The sequence below is a fragment of the Acomys minous genome (assembly GCF_964271855.1).
Source record: "Acomys minous genome assembly, chromosome: 13".
Taxonomy (NCBI): domain Eukaryota; kingdom Metazoa; phylum Chordata; class Mammalia; order Rodentia; family Muridae; genus Acomys; species Acomys minous.
Window position 1 is genome coordinate 40,881,670 of NC_140495.1, and position 14,592 is coordinate 40,896,261.

Sequence of the window (14,592 nt, forward strand, 5' to 3'; positions counted from 1 at the left end):
CATCAACTGTTAAATTATTATATTTATATATTAATCACTGACAACATGACCATGGGACTTATTTGTGTTACCTAGGAGCATCTGTTTTTACCAGGAAGTGGTGAGACTCTCACAGTTCTAGGCAGATGACTAAGGTTGGTATTATATCCAGGGGAATGGACGGTGACAGCAATGAAGCCAAGCAGGCAGTAAAAGCAAACCCTGACATAAAGGAGGAGTGGGTGAGAGGTGGGGCTCAGGAACACGCTCTGCCTGCTGCTCCCTGTCTGTATGGAAACACTGCCTGAGATTTCACATGCTTTTTAAGTTGCAAAGTTTTGTCCTTTGTAAACATGGTGGTTTTAAGTGTGAAGGAGGTAAGAATGCTGCTGTTAGAAGTTTTGGTGTATAAAAGCCTGTTGTAGAGTTTGAATGATGAAGCCCACTTTAGCCCATCAGTCAGTAAATGTGAAAGCACATTTTACTTAATGTCATTTGAAATTTTAAAATAAATATGTTGTCTAAAACCAAACGAGGTGATGGTGACCCTAATTGCACATATATATCATATGTGTGCACATATATATCATATGTGTGCACATATATATCATATGTGCGCACATATATATATATATATATGTCTATACAGTCTTCATAGTCATATAATTATTCTCAATCCATTATGATGAAAAAGAATAATTCTCAACACAAGTTTTTCATCCCTACAGACTCACACATAAATACACAAAGTAAATAAATGTATTCTTTAATTTAAGAGAATTTACATATAAATCTTCTTTCAACCTTCATATTTCACTAATAGCTTGGCTGTACATAGCATTTCAGGTTAAAAGCAATTTTCTTTCCAGTCCTGCTTTTGATGGATGTTGTCTTAGATGCTGGCCCTTCAGTTTGCTGCGTACTTGCCCTTTGTCTATTCACTGTGTAGGTGCATTTGTTTCTCCTTCACAGAATTCAGCTTCATTTTTCAGTTCTTCCTTCCCTCCTGTTGAACTAATAATACACATTTAGAAAAATTAAGTTCTAAGACTTCTTTCATTTTTATTGTTTCTAGAATATTCATAGATGGAACAGCCTGTTTTTCGGTGAATAGTGTATGTGTTAGTACTTCCTGTGTGTGTGTGCACACGCATGTGCATTTTTTTTTTCCTGTTTTCCCCAGTCTCTTGACTTTTCCAGTATTTCCACCCTGACTTTTATGATAGTCACCAAGTCTTTTCAGGGGTAATGTATATGTCCAGTTTTTGCCTGAATATTCTATTGACATTTACTCTGTCAGTTGTGAGTTTCTGTGTTATTCACTACCCATGGTGTGAAGAAACTCCTGTGATTAATGGCACTGATATTTGGGTATAGAAACAGGAATTTCATGGACAGTTTGATTCTGTGTCCCTTAGAACACTAATAGTAAGTCAGTTCTGGGCTCTGTGAACTACTCAGCCATGCTTTGACCGTATCACTTTGGCTAAGAAGAATACCTTCTTGGAGAATTGACCTTTTTTTTTTTTTTGTACATTTTCAACTTGCCATTTTCAGGCCCATCCCTAAGTCTATCTTTTGCTGTAACGGCTGCTCCACGTCTAGTTTCTGAGGGCGTGAGGACCAGCAGGCGTGCTCCATACTGAGTCCGTCCTCCAGCCTCTTTAAGTTACAACATCCTCTGTCCACTTTAATTACAGTACATCTGGCTCTTATCTTATTTATTGTCTTATCTATTTGGGGCTTGAATGTTTTTTGTTTTTGTTTTTTAAAGATTTTATGGTAAACATTACTTTGTTCCTGCTTGGTATACTTCTCTGTGTGAGCTTTAACACCATGATAGGGTAAGAAACAGGTCCACCATGTCCAGTAAACTCTGGTGAACCATTTCTCCATTGTATCCTTTCCCCTGCAAACCACAGATATGTCCTGTATCTACATAGTTTGTCTTCTACAACATTATAGTGCCATATCATATGCAATCTTTTGAAACTATCTTATTTATGATATTTTGAGATTGATCTAGGGTGATCAGTTTTTCTTATACCCTTTTCCTTTAGTCTTGTTCTATTGCAGTAGGAGGGAACAGGGAGACACTCTTGAGGTTGGTACACCATCTTTGTCGTCTGTGGAAATGAAGAAAATGAATTCGTTCTAACATTTTCCAAGCCTAACATGCCACTTTGTCTCAAGCCCCAGAAATGCAGAAGTACAGTTTTGCAAATATATGTCAAATTATATTTGAGCTTCTCTATCTCCCCACTTTGCGAATCAGTGCTTATAATTGCGGAGTGTTTCCTTTTCACTCAAAGCTTGTAAAACAGTAGTTTGCTTTTTCATTTTCAAATTAAATTCAGCCTTTCATGTCAAAATGGCAGTGCATTCTGTTCAATGGCACTTGTCTGAATGATTCAGTAGAAAGTGTAGAAGTGGATTCATAGGCAGATGTGCATATATAGGTTGCATCTTTAGATTGCTTTGTCTCCTAGACCATATAACTATTCTTCAACCAATTGGGATTTCGGTACCTACTTGACAGTTTTCTTTTGAGAAATAAAGGAAGTGATAGATGAAAGCATGTAGAAAAGATTATGCCAGATCAGGTGTGCTGCCAAGTTTTATGTCAACTTGACACAAACTAGAGTCATTTGGTAAGAGAACATCCAATGAGAAAATACCTCTACCAGATTGGTTTGTGGGACATTTTTAAAATTACTGATTGATGTGGGGAGGCCCATATGGGTAGTGCCATTCCTGGGTAGGTTGTCTGGGGAGTATGTAAAAACTGAGCAAGTCATGAGGAACAATCCAGTAAGCAGCACTTCTTTATGGCCTCTGAACCGGCTCCTGCCTCCAGGTTCCTGTCCTGTTTGAGTTCCTGCCTTGGCCTCCTTCAGTGATGGACTGTAATGTGGAAATGTAGGCTGAAATAAACTTCCTCTCTAGGCTACTTTTGGTCATGGAGTTTTGTCACAACAATAGAGAAACTCTAAGACACAAATTGGTACCAGGTAGGGGGTGCATTCCTATAATAGACCTGACCATGTTTGGGGGATGATTGTTAGAAGACTTTGAAACTTTGAACTAGAAAAACTGTTGAGTGCTCAGAGCTCAGTGGACTACCCGGTATCAATTTGGAAGTAGAGTGATGCAGACAATGGAGGCTTGGCTTGTGAAATTTCAGAAGTTTGAGAGTCTCTTAAAGACGTGTGAAGTCTGATCAGCTGGAGCCGAAGAATTGGCTATGACTAAACAAGTGACCAACACTAAAGAAAAACTGTTGCTTTACTAGGACAGTTGATGCTGGTTATCTGGGTTTGGAAAATTGGTGGTGATTAAGAAGAGTCCAGTAGCTGGGCTTGGTGGCGCCCAGCCACTGTAAGGAGGAAGAGGCAGAAGGATCTCTGTGAGTTCCAGGACGACATAGATCTTGGAGACGGAAGGAGAAGAGAAGAGAGAAAAGGAGCAGCAGCAGCAGTATTTCTTGGGGTCAGCACGCAAGACCTGTGATGCAGAGCTGGCCAAGGCTGCATCTCATTCTGGCAGCTGAACTTGGTAATGTGCAGGAGTTTCCCAGGTGATTCTGGTCATGAAGACAGGAAGGGAGTGTGGAGAGCAGCTGTGGCTGGGCACTGGGAGAAGCCATTGGTGAATGTGCAGCCTCAGTTGACGTAGAAGCCCCAGGACAGGACAGGGTCATGGACAGAAGTTTAGGTGTGGCACCACGAAACAAAGTCAGAGTCCCTGAAAGAGCTTAGGTGAGGCTAGTCATAGAGGTGAAACCCAGTTGCAGTAGAGGCTCCAGTATTTTGGAGATAGGATGATGGGATGACCATCAAGGACAGCAGCATCCATGAAGTGGAGCTGCTCGGGTTGAGCCTCCTGGGAGACAATCTGTGTGCTATATATGACAGAGCCAGAGAAATGTCACTGCCAGAAGATCACGAGTGAATCCCAGAATTCTGATATTGACGTTTGCACTGTCCAACTTTGGTTTTGATTTGATTTGATTGTGACTATGCCCTGGTTATTCCCTCATGGAATAAGAAAGCATTTTATTTTTAATTTTTACAGGAGTCCACAGTTGAGACTTCGAACTTGAAGGAGACTGTGGAGTTTTAGAAAGTTTTGATTATTTTAAAGAGAATGTGGACTTTTGAGCGTTTGACTGTGGGGCTTTTTAAACATTGGAATGTTTTCTATTGTGATGTTGACATTACTGTGAGATTTTGGAGATGAACAAGAGAAGAATGGTTATGGACTAATGGTGATGCATTTGTGTGTCAAGCTGACAAGGGCTCAATTGTGGCTGACTAGTTTTATGTCAATGTGACAGTCACTAAAGTCATTTGGGAAGAGAGAACATCAGTTGCTCTTATTAGATTGGCCTGTGGTTAAGTCTGTAGAACATTTTTAAAGTTAGTGATTGGTATGAGATTAACCCACATATTGCGAGTGGTGCCACTCCTGAGTAGGTGGTCCTGGGCGTATATAAGAGAAAACTGAGCAGTAAGCAGCACTCCTTTGTGCTTTCTGTGTCAGCCCCTGCCTCCAAGTTCCTGCCTTGAGTTTCTGGCTTGTCTCGCTTCGATGATGACCTGTGATGTGGAAGTGTGAATAAACAAAACCCTTCCCTTTCCAAGTTGCCTTTGGTTGTGGTTATAGTGTTTTATCATAGCAATGGAGGCCCTAAGACACTAAGTACCCAGTGAGTTGTTCCCATTCATGGCTGTCAAGTCAAACAAATTTACCTTTACCTTGCTTCTTCTTATCTTTAGCATCTGGCTTGTGAATGACTCTTGATTTTCTTCCTACTTAGCTTTCTTAGTTTCCTTTGTATGTATTATCTATGTCCTGGACTCTCACACATACTTCTGAAACAAGAAGCGCTTTGTTTGTTTGGAAACACGGGATGGCCTTGAACTCAACATGTAGACCATCGTGCCCTTGTACCCTCAAAGCTGGACCTGCCCCTGCCTCTTGAGTGTAGGATTAAGATGTGCACCACCATACCTTGCCTTGTAGTAAATTACCATTTTCACTACTGTTTTTCCAGTGAATGTTTACATGTATTCACTGACATCTTTCCTGAGATATAGGTAATTCACTTTTTCAAGTGGTTAATACTGAATTAATATTTTAATAACAGAACTAGTGATTGTTCTGTACAAGCCTGGATTTCTTTTTGTTGTTAGAGGTGGCCTACACACACTCCTTTCCCAAGGAGTTTCTCTTACATTACTCTGCATGGATTGTTAAACCCAATCCTATTATGCATTAATGTAGAAACCTGAGGCTTTTCAGCTAATTTAAATGAGTCACAAACTGTTGATTTTTCACAGTGCTTGTTCTTATGTGATGTTGTCTGTGTCCACTCATATAGATCCCTTCATCTGTATCCTGTTGCTGCTGCTTAAGTTCAGCCTTCCTTCTTCCTTGGGTGGTTACAAAACCTTCTGACTCTGGCCCTAGTAACTTGGGTTCTCTCCAGCTTTTAATCACAATATTACTTAAAACTGAGTTTGTGTTGTAAGCCTGCACTCCTTAAAGCTTTGAGTGGCTTTAAGGCACCTTCAAAATGCTACTTCGTCATGACAACCAGCCTTCTGCTGTGAACTACTTCCTCCTTTTGTCTGCTTGTCAAACCACACGATCTGTTCCCTTCTCTCTGCCACCAGCAGAGGGTTTTCTTGTTATGTTGCTTTCAACAGTAACACCTAATAAAGTATCATGGAGAATGCACAACCAGAAAGATGGCTGAGTGAGAAAAATTAAGAAATGGCCTATCGTGAATCCAGCTGTCATACACAATAAAGGGAACTAGAAATCTGGAAGTAAGGACACTAGACATTCTGCTTTCTCAGACACGCCACTTCATCAAACTTGAGCTCATGAAATGAATACTAGCAACTTCAAAATTGTAAGTTTCCAGTTAAATCTCATGTCTGCATTACTCAAAAGAGCCACCTTGTAATATAAAAGGACAAGAACAAAACACCAACAAACAGAACAACCCCGAACTGAGGCTGTGTAAAGGAGCCCATTTTCAAAATTAACTTACGGGTAATTGGATACATTCAAAGACCTGGTAGCAAACTTCTATCATATTTGGGAGGAACCAGTTAAGGTTGGTAGACCAAGGCAAATCTTAGCCACATTTTTCTATCCAAATAATGGAAGTTAAGGATAGAGGAACAAGGCGCTGTGGAAGAACCCTGGGACTGACAAAAGTTGTGGAACAAGGCCAACAAATGTTATGTGTTTTGTTCTGTTGTTCTTTTTCTTCTTTTGCTTTTCTATTCAATGGATATTTATGAGTGTGGACAGGGTACTGTTTGCTAAGCAAATAAGCATTTTTCAAATCCCATCATCCTGAATGCTGGGAAATGGTGCTAGAAGAGGAAGATGGGAAGAAATGAAGGCCTTTGCAGAAACTCAAGCAAGAACAGTGTTGCTGCCTTGGCCTGTGCCAGTGGCGTTGCAGATCATAAATGGTCAGATTATGAAGTTACACAGATAGAATGGAGTTTTTTGTTTTTTGTTTTTTTGTTTTTTGTAGGTTTGGTAAGTAAATGTTAAAGTTTGAGGAAAATTGCAGGGATGGTTTGATGATGATGATGATGATAGGAAAGAATAAGTTAGTTTAGGATCTTCCTTAGACATCTAAAGGATGTCTTGAGTTTAAGGGAAATGTCAGTTCACATTTGGAGAAAGATAGGATACTTTCAAGTTTTGGTGTTGAAAGGATGAAGGAGCCAAGCAAAAACTAAAAAGGACCGGTGTGAAACAGGACTGCTAGGAGAGGTGCATGGAAAGCTCACTAAGAGCCCCGTGTTTCACACTCGTGTTGCTCTGTTATCCTTGGTGGTTTATTTCCAAATTAAAGTGTACTCCGAGGTGATGAGCAACTGTGGGTAATGCAGAAGCTTGCCTAAGAAGGAATTTAAAAACAAAACAAACAAAAAAAGAAAGAGCATGGAAATTAAAAGGCTGTGTTTATTCTCAAGAAAATGGAATAGTAAACATTGTTTTGTATATATACTTTCCGTTTTAAAATGGAATGTGTGTGTAGATGGAATGATCTAGTAAAGAGAAAACTTGTACTGTCCTAAGTGACAGGGCTGTAAGAATCTGTATTGGCAATAAGGTTCTTTTAATGTGAACTCTTGGTTCTTTTTGGACAGTAAGTATTCCTAGGTCTGTCAAACAGTATGCATTCACTGTTGGTTAGTGCATCTAGTTTTAATAGTGCCAGGGGAATGCTAAGTATACAGTTTATTCTGGAGAAATTTATAGCTTGTGGTGAAGCAGAGAAAAGACAAACTTCATGATTTCCAATTACAGACAATAAACGTAAAAACAAAACAAAAAGACCCTTACTATTATATATATTATGTTCAAAGATTTAGTTACATGGAATAATTCAGAGGTGGTAGAAAATAAGTCGGCCTTGATGGGTGTTTATAAACTTTGCAAGGAAGAAATTTTAAACTGTGTTAGGTAACTTGGGCAAATAAAGAGTAGGTCATGAAGGAAAAAGAAAGAAAGAAAAAAAGAAAAAACCAAACCCAGGATCTGAAGGAATTAAACATTACCAGTTTTAATTCACTCACGTTGTTGAACCCATGTATCATTAGCTTTTTACTTGAAATGGCAATGAGATCGTTTCTAAAAGTTTGCACAAGGGTGAAAAGACATTTGTTGTGTGCCAAGTAGACTGTTTTTTACTTGTACATATATTAGGGTGAGCAGAGAGTGTAAAGGCAGTAGTAGTAAGCAAGCCTGATGCAAAACGCTACCTATCTGTAAAATAAGCAACTGACAACTCCAGTTAACGAGTGTAGTGCTCTATTGATCTGATCAAGCACGACGCAGTCGATATTCGTGTTGAGCCTCAATTTAAAAACGTATTCCCCTCTTTTCAGCGTCTTCCCAGACTTTTAATGAAGCCAGCAAGTTCCAGTCTGGGGACACAGAAAGCGCTTCCAGCACGTGGAAATTTTAGCACGAGAAAGTGCTAGATACCTGGGGACCATCACTGTTCTTTCCAGTATGTTCTCAGCACAAAGACTAACGGCCCCTCCCCCCACTTTTCATCTGTGGAAAACCAAACCAAAAACTGGACTGTATCCGTGTTCGGAGGAGTTTTTGTACATTTAAACTAGCACGACGGAGCTTTGACATCCATTGTTCTTTCGGCCTCTAACGATGGGTCAAAGCCTTCTCAAAAGGCTAATTTCTGGATAGTCTGGTTGCTCACTGACTTAACCAGAGCTTCTGAAGAGTGAAGGGCTGCAGACATGGCGCCTTTCTGGCTGCAGGCATTTGTATAGTTTCAACGCTAGTTGTCGGCTGGCCCCGCAGCGGCGAGACAAGTGACACGCATGGATCCAGAGGCCTGGAGGCTAGAGAAGCGGCCGCGAGTAGCCGCTCTGGCTCCGCTTCCGCTCTCTATGGTCGGGGGCGTAAGCCCCTCCTCTCGGAACGAGCGCTCTTCCCTGACGCATGCGCAGCGCCGGAGGTAGTTCCGTTTCCGGCCTGGCGTGTTGGCTTTTTGGCGTTTCCTAGTCGCGGTTGGTGGGCAACAACTGAGCCAAGATGCTGCGGAATCTGCTTGTAAGTAGCTTTAGGGGTTTGGTTGGTGCTGAGGTGTCGGGGCGGAGGCTCAGGGACCCCGACAGAAAGCGGTGCTGGAAGTGGGGCAGAAGACAGCAGAGTCACCTTGGCCACGTCCTTTTTCCTGACCTTTCGGACCCCCTTGGCTATTGCAGGGTTGAAGGAAGAGCATGTCCGAATTTGGATTTTAGCTAGTGATTATTGGTAAGATTGTAGGTCTGATGTAAGCTCCAGTGGAGGGACTTTTAACACCTGGAAACACTAGGCGGAAAGGTGACTTTTTGTTGTCACTTTGTTTTGTATCATAATGAAAGGATATGCATTTGATTACTTGACACCTGCATCAGAAGTAAGCTACAGAACTAAGTTACACAATTTTGGTTGGTATTGGGTATTAATGGTTGGAATGTTATGATGAATCTGAATTGCCTTTCTTACTTTGTGAATTTATCTTTCCAAAATTTAAAAAAAGATGTGGTTTGATTTTATTTTGTAATTTTTAAACAAAGTTTTAATAATGTGTCATTACCATTTACAAAGTGGAGTGCATATTATGTATTGCAAGTCTTTAAACAAGACTTAACACTCCATTAAAAGTTTCTTCGATGGCTAGTAGTAGCGTGTGCCCTCCATTGCAAAATAATTTTTCATTACGAATAGTAGATTTTATTTTTCAAGACAGGGTTTCTTTGTGTAGCCTTGGCTGTCCTGGAACTAGCTCTGTGCCCTCTGTCCAGGCTGGCCTCTGCCTCCCTTGTCCAGGGATTAAAGCTGTATACCACAACCACAATCACCGTGCCAGTAATAGATTTTTAGCATAGGCAAATATTAAATGAAAATGTTAGTGCTTATAAGGTCTGTTTTATTTATTTATTTTTCTGTATCGCAGTGTGTTTGGTTCAATGATTATAAAATACTACTGGTTGATTCTAGGCACAGGTTATGTAGCTCATGGCTTCTGGAGATGTCAGAATGTAATGTGAGGAAGCACAGAGCAGAACCGGCAGCACCGGCAGCACCTGGCAGGGCTAGGTCCCGATTCTGGACTTCCTTACTAACAAGTTGGCTGCAGTTTAAATCTCAGGCTCCTTTCACAGAGCGAAGCATTGGAAATTTCCTCTGAAGGCTTCTTTAGGCTCTAAGTCTTACTGAGGATTTTCTGTTTCAGGCCCTTCGACAGATTGCCCAGAGGACCGTCAGCACCACTTCACGAAGGCAGTTTGAAAACAAGGTTCCGGAGAAACAGAAGTTGTTTCAGGTACTGAAGTATTTCAGGTGGCCGTTCCTTGTAATAGAGCTCAGAAGGTGGAGGGAATCCAGAAGGTCTGCTTCATAGAGGCTTCTCTTGTATTAGCTTGAGCATAAATGACTCTTGAGTATTTGCAGTGTCCAAGAGGTGCTGTGGGAGATGAGAAAAATGCATAGGTCAATGAATTTGTGTGTGAGTGAGGAATTTATGATGAATTGGTGTTCTTTGGGGGAATAATTGGACTAGGAAAACAAACCATAAAAGGCCTAGAAACAAAAAATAAATACTGCAGACATTCAGTAGATGTTACGTCTACACACCTGCAGGAAAGAGTACAGTGGATAATCTCAGGTGAGGAAGGTTTTTAAGGGAACTTCAAAGACCTGAGGAGAAAAATCAAGACCACAAAACATGTGATTTATATTCTAAAGAGAAGAAACAGATGGGCAGTTTAAGTATGATGGTATCACTGGCACTCAGAGAATTACAGATCTGTAAGAAATACAAATTAAGCTCACCACAGCTGTGTGGGTGAGGGGGTGGGGGAGAGGTGAAGATTCCTGTGGAGTGTGCCTGCATTGCAGTGCTGGCTGACTTAGTTAACCTTCTATTCAGCTTCCGCTGCCCCAACCACAGTCTAGCTAGTGGACTGGGGAGCTGCAGAGGTTTGGAATATGCCTTTTCATGGAGCCAGAACTTGATTTCTCTGGAGACCTAGATGGAAGACCCTTAGCTGCAGAAGCAGAAGTCTGGCCATGTGGTGCTGCCTTCATAGCCATGAAGGCTGCCAGCCTGCTTCTTCCGGCCCTGTCTGGACACAGATTTATTATATACCAGCTTGACCAAGAAATGGTTGTACCTCTGCCATTGTCTTTTCAGTTTTGTACCTTTAAGGCTACCCTTTAACTATCCTTAGAACTGAAACCCATAGCTTCTTCGTCAGCTTTCGGAACAGAGTCTTCTTAAAGCAGACGTGTAAGTGGCAACCCTACTTCTTGCAATCTAAGTAGAGAGACCTAAGCTGGATTATGTTGCCAGGTGTGGGAGAAAGATAGCACCAGTCCCAGTTGTTCTTAGGAGCTAAGCAGTGGGGCATTAGGGGTAGATGTTTAGCTGGTATTTGAAATATTGTGAGTAAATCTCCTTATCACTTAAGAAGCCCCCTCTCAGACACTTCTGTATAATATGGATATGGATAAATATAAGGAAATTGAGAAGAGATTATTATAAAGAACCTCCCAAGAAATTACTGGAGGATTGGCTAATGCATTGTTTTTCATCCTGTAGAATATTATGTAGTCACTGAAGAGAGATTTAAATGAACTAAAACTTTTTAAAAATAGTGTATTAACATCATTACATAGTATAATGTCATTTGTATGTTAAGTACACATGACTTAAAAGAGTTGATAAATATAAGCATTAAAAATAGAGAGGTATACCATACTGTTAAAGGGTGGTGTCTTGGAGAACGGCCCAGTGGAGTAGAGAGGTTAACCTTTATAACTAATTAGATTATGAATTTTTTTATGGTGATATATAATTTCTCATAAGTAGTAAAATTTCAAGTAGTAAAAGTATTATGTATGCTACATAAAAATGAAATTCTTAAAGTGGATATAAAAGATGCTGGGTTAGTGTTACAAATCAAAGCTGCTAGCCTCCTTTTCCAAGGGGAAAAAATCTTCCCAATGATTGATTTACTGGCCGTTATCTTATATTTACATTATTGACTTCAAGGAGTATATTTTATTGCTCTTACGTAGCCATAGTCCTCAAAAAGACCTCATTGGGTCTTAAATTTGCTTGAAAAGGATGTTGCCTTTTACAAGTTTGTAAGAAAGAATAAAAATTGTAAATTTAAATTCTGGGAATGTCAGGAGCTTGACTTTATATGAATAATTAATAGTAATTAATTCTGACTCAACTGGAAACAAGTTATATGTAACACTGTCTTTGTTTTTGTTTGTTTTTTTTTTTTAAACCAGGAGGATAATGGGATCCCAGTACATCTGAAGGGCGGGGCGTCTGATGCCCTCCTCTACAGACTCACAATGGCTCTGACAGTCGGTGGTAAGACATTGAGTGTTTACAGGACAAGAGCAGCAGTGGCAGCTTCCTTGCTTTTGTTGTGGCAGTGCTTATTGCAGTCTGTCTGCATGCCCTCTCACTGCACAGCAGATAAGCAGCCAAGAGGGCGGTTAGACTATACCACCCAAGACAGGCCGGTTTGTAGTTAACCTTCTGCCGGAGTTAGCTTTCTGCTTGTGTCACTAGTGGTTCTTAACCTCCCCCTTCCCCCCAGCATTTACATATCAGTAATAGGGGCTTTACAAGAAGTTTGCATTAGCTATGATGTTGAAGAATATTATTGAGCCATAGTTATCTTTTTAAAATAGAAATGAGGCCGGGCAGTGGTGGCGCACGCCTTTAATCCCAGCACTCGGGAGGCAGAGGCAGATGGATCACTGTGAGTTCGAAGCCAGCCTGGTCTACAAAGCGAGTCCAGGACAGCCAAGGCTACACAGAGAAACCCTGTCTCAAAAAAAAAAAAAAAAAAAAAAAAAAAGGAAATGAAGTAATGATGAAACTAGATTAGCTTAATTTTTTTCAGCATCTAGATAAACTATGTTTGAATACAGGCGTGCATGTATGTTCTCACTAGAAATCAAACCCACGAACTTAGGCATTGGAAGCAAGCACCCTACCTCTTGAGCTGCATTCCCAGCCATTAAGCGTGTCTTAAGAGTGACTCCGCCTTTAATGTTTGAGGTGAAGTAGTAGCTAAGTGTCTGTACTGAAATCTCAGCGTCTCTAATAAGTTCTTTGTGTGTCTCTCAGGAACGGTCTATGCCATCTATCAGTTAGCTATGGCTGCATTCCCCAAGAAGCAGAACTGACGTCATCATCCCAGCCTTGACATGGGTCAGTTCCATTCAGCGCACAGTGGACCAGGCATCTAATGAGTAACTGAGCTCTTCTTTGGGGATCAATATTTATTAACATGTACACCTGCCACCAATAAAGCAGTCTTTACCATGCTTGGTCTTCCTTTTCACTTGAGAATAAATTACTGGTAATACAGTTGTGGGTCAGCTCTTGGCAAATCTTAGATAATAAAAAATTTTCAAAGTCCTTTTGCCTGTAAATTTAAAGCACTGTCTTTTTTTTTTTTATAAAGCAAACTTTACTTTTAGCAGCTAAGAATTATGCAGTAAATGGTCTTCAACGCAATTCGAGCTTGACCCTTGGAAGGCTATTGCTTTGCTGTCTCTCCCCTCCGTAAGGCCCCTAGGGTGAAGTGCTGGCCACTGCTCAAGTGGAGATGGGCCCTGTTTGCTCTTACTCCTTTTTCTATGCTGAAAAGTTAGCTGTGTTCTGACTTAGAATTACGGTCTACTAGGCTGTAAGACAACTGAGTACCTTTCCAATGTTCATAATGGTTTTTTTTTGTTGTTGTTGTTGTTTTTTTTACAATTTTATTCTAATCCTTAGCATAAGCTTAAAAACATTAATAAAAGTTATGGGGGACTATAAGAAGTCAAACTTTTTTCCTTCTAGTGTGCCTTGGTAATCTCTTAAGACTACCTACATAAGAATTGAGGGAAATTTATGAGTAAGAGTTTTATAAGCTTCAGTTTCGAGACAAAAATTTACAAATGTATTTGGAAAGTTTGAGCCATCTGAAATAACCAAATTAGCCTTTGCTATGAAAATATGATGGTTTGTGGTATAATTTTTTTCTCTCAAATTTATTTTATTCTTAGATTCTGAAGTTTAAAGGGTCATTAGACTGTAAAATATCTCTTGCAGTCAAATGAGCTGTATCACACCAAGTATGTATTTTGCTAGCTTGTAGAAGGAAGTAAACATTAGAGGTCTCTGAAAGCTGAGAAAGGTCCCCAGTGGTTTGGAACCTGGGCCAAGCAAGTGCCCAATGGTGAAAGTAACCACTGAAAATATTTTGAACAGAATGGTAGCATTTAGTGGGAGGAGGGGTATTACTTTTATCAGTAACTTAAAAGTGCTTTTATGACATGATGTGAAAGTCAGGTAAGGAAACACAGGTTGGATGCTTTTTATAATCCTCATCTTGATACCCCATAGGTTTACTGTCTCAGGTTTAATCTAAAGTTCTCTGAGACAGTTTCGTTGTGTTACCCAGGCTGACATGGAACTGAATTTTCTGTCTCAACCTCTCAAGTAACTGGGATCTCAGGTTTAAAACACTTGGCCCAATTCTACCTAAAATTTCCTTAAAAGCTATGCCAAAATATTCTGCTTGTGGCCTGGCAACATGGCCAGATTTAATGGACTAAAAATACTCAAGGTGCAGCTATTGCTAAACTGGAGTTGTAGATGAAATTAGGTTTCCTGCAACTTTATAAAGCTGAAATAAATGGCAAAATAAAGTTCAGTTTCCCTTGAGTGAAAAAGTAAATTTTGTCTTTGTAGTTGTTTGAGTAAATATATTGACTATGCTACATTGATAGTGCTACGCTGTTTGCAACAATATCATATAGGAGAGCCCTACAAACTTCTTCCCCTGTGCAAGGGAGGCTTCTAGGAAGATTGCTCAGTTCACTTTGATCTCTAGTTTAACATCTACCTAATCATTCAGCCTTGTGTCTCTCCTACCTTCTGTTTGAAATCTAATGTCAGGGCATTTACCGAGGAGACTTCCTGGTTATTTTCTCACGGGCATGTGAAAGCTTTCCTTATTGTGCTGGAACCTCAGCTATCAAGTC

General features: G+C 40.3%; 1 protein-coding gene across 1 annotated transcript; it reads left to right on the forward strand.

The window, feature by feature from the left end:
- The first annotated feature begins 8,447 nt into the window (after positions 1 to 8,447).
- COX7A2 (cytochrome c oxidase subunit 7A2) lies at positions 8,448 to 12,885 on the forward strand. Its single transcript, XM_084752384.1, has 4 exons — positions 8,448 to 8,595; positions 9,764 to 9,853; positions 11,833 to 11,917; positions 12,686 to 12,885. Exons 1-4 carry the CDS (start codon positions 8,578 to 8,580, stop codon positions 12,742 to 12,744), a joined length of 252 nt encoding a protein of 83 aa, XP_084608510.1. The 5' UTR covers positions 8,448 to 8,577; the 3' UTR covers positions 12,745 to 12,885.
- Positions 12,886 to 14,592: the final 1,707 nt, after the last annotated feature.

Coding starts and splice junctions, on each gene's coding strand:
- COX7A2 (XM_084752384.1), top strand. Junction 9,854..11,832: donor AGAAACAGAAGTTGTTTCAG/GTACTGAAGTAT, acceptor TTTTTAAACCAG/GAGGATAATGGGATCCCAGT. Junction 11,918..12,685: donor AATGGCTCTGACAGTCGGTG/GTAAGACATTGA, acceptor TGTGTCTCTCAG/GAACGGTCTATGCCATCTAT.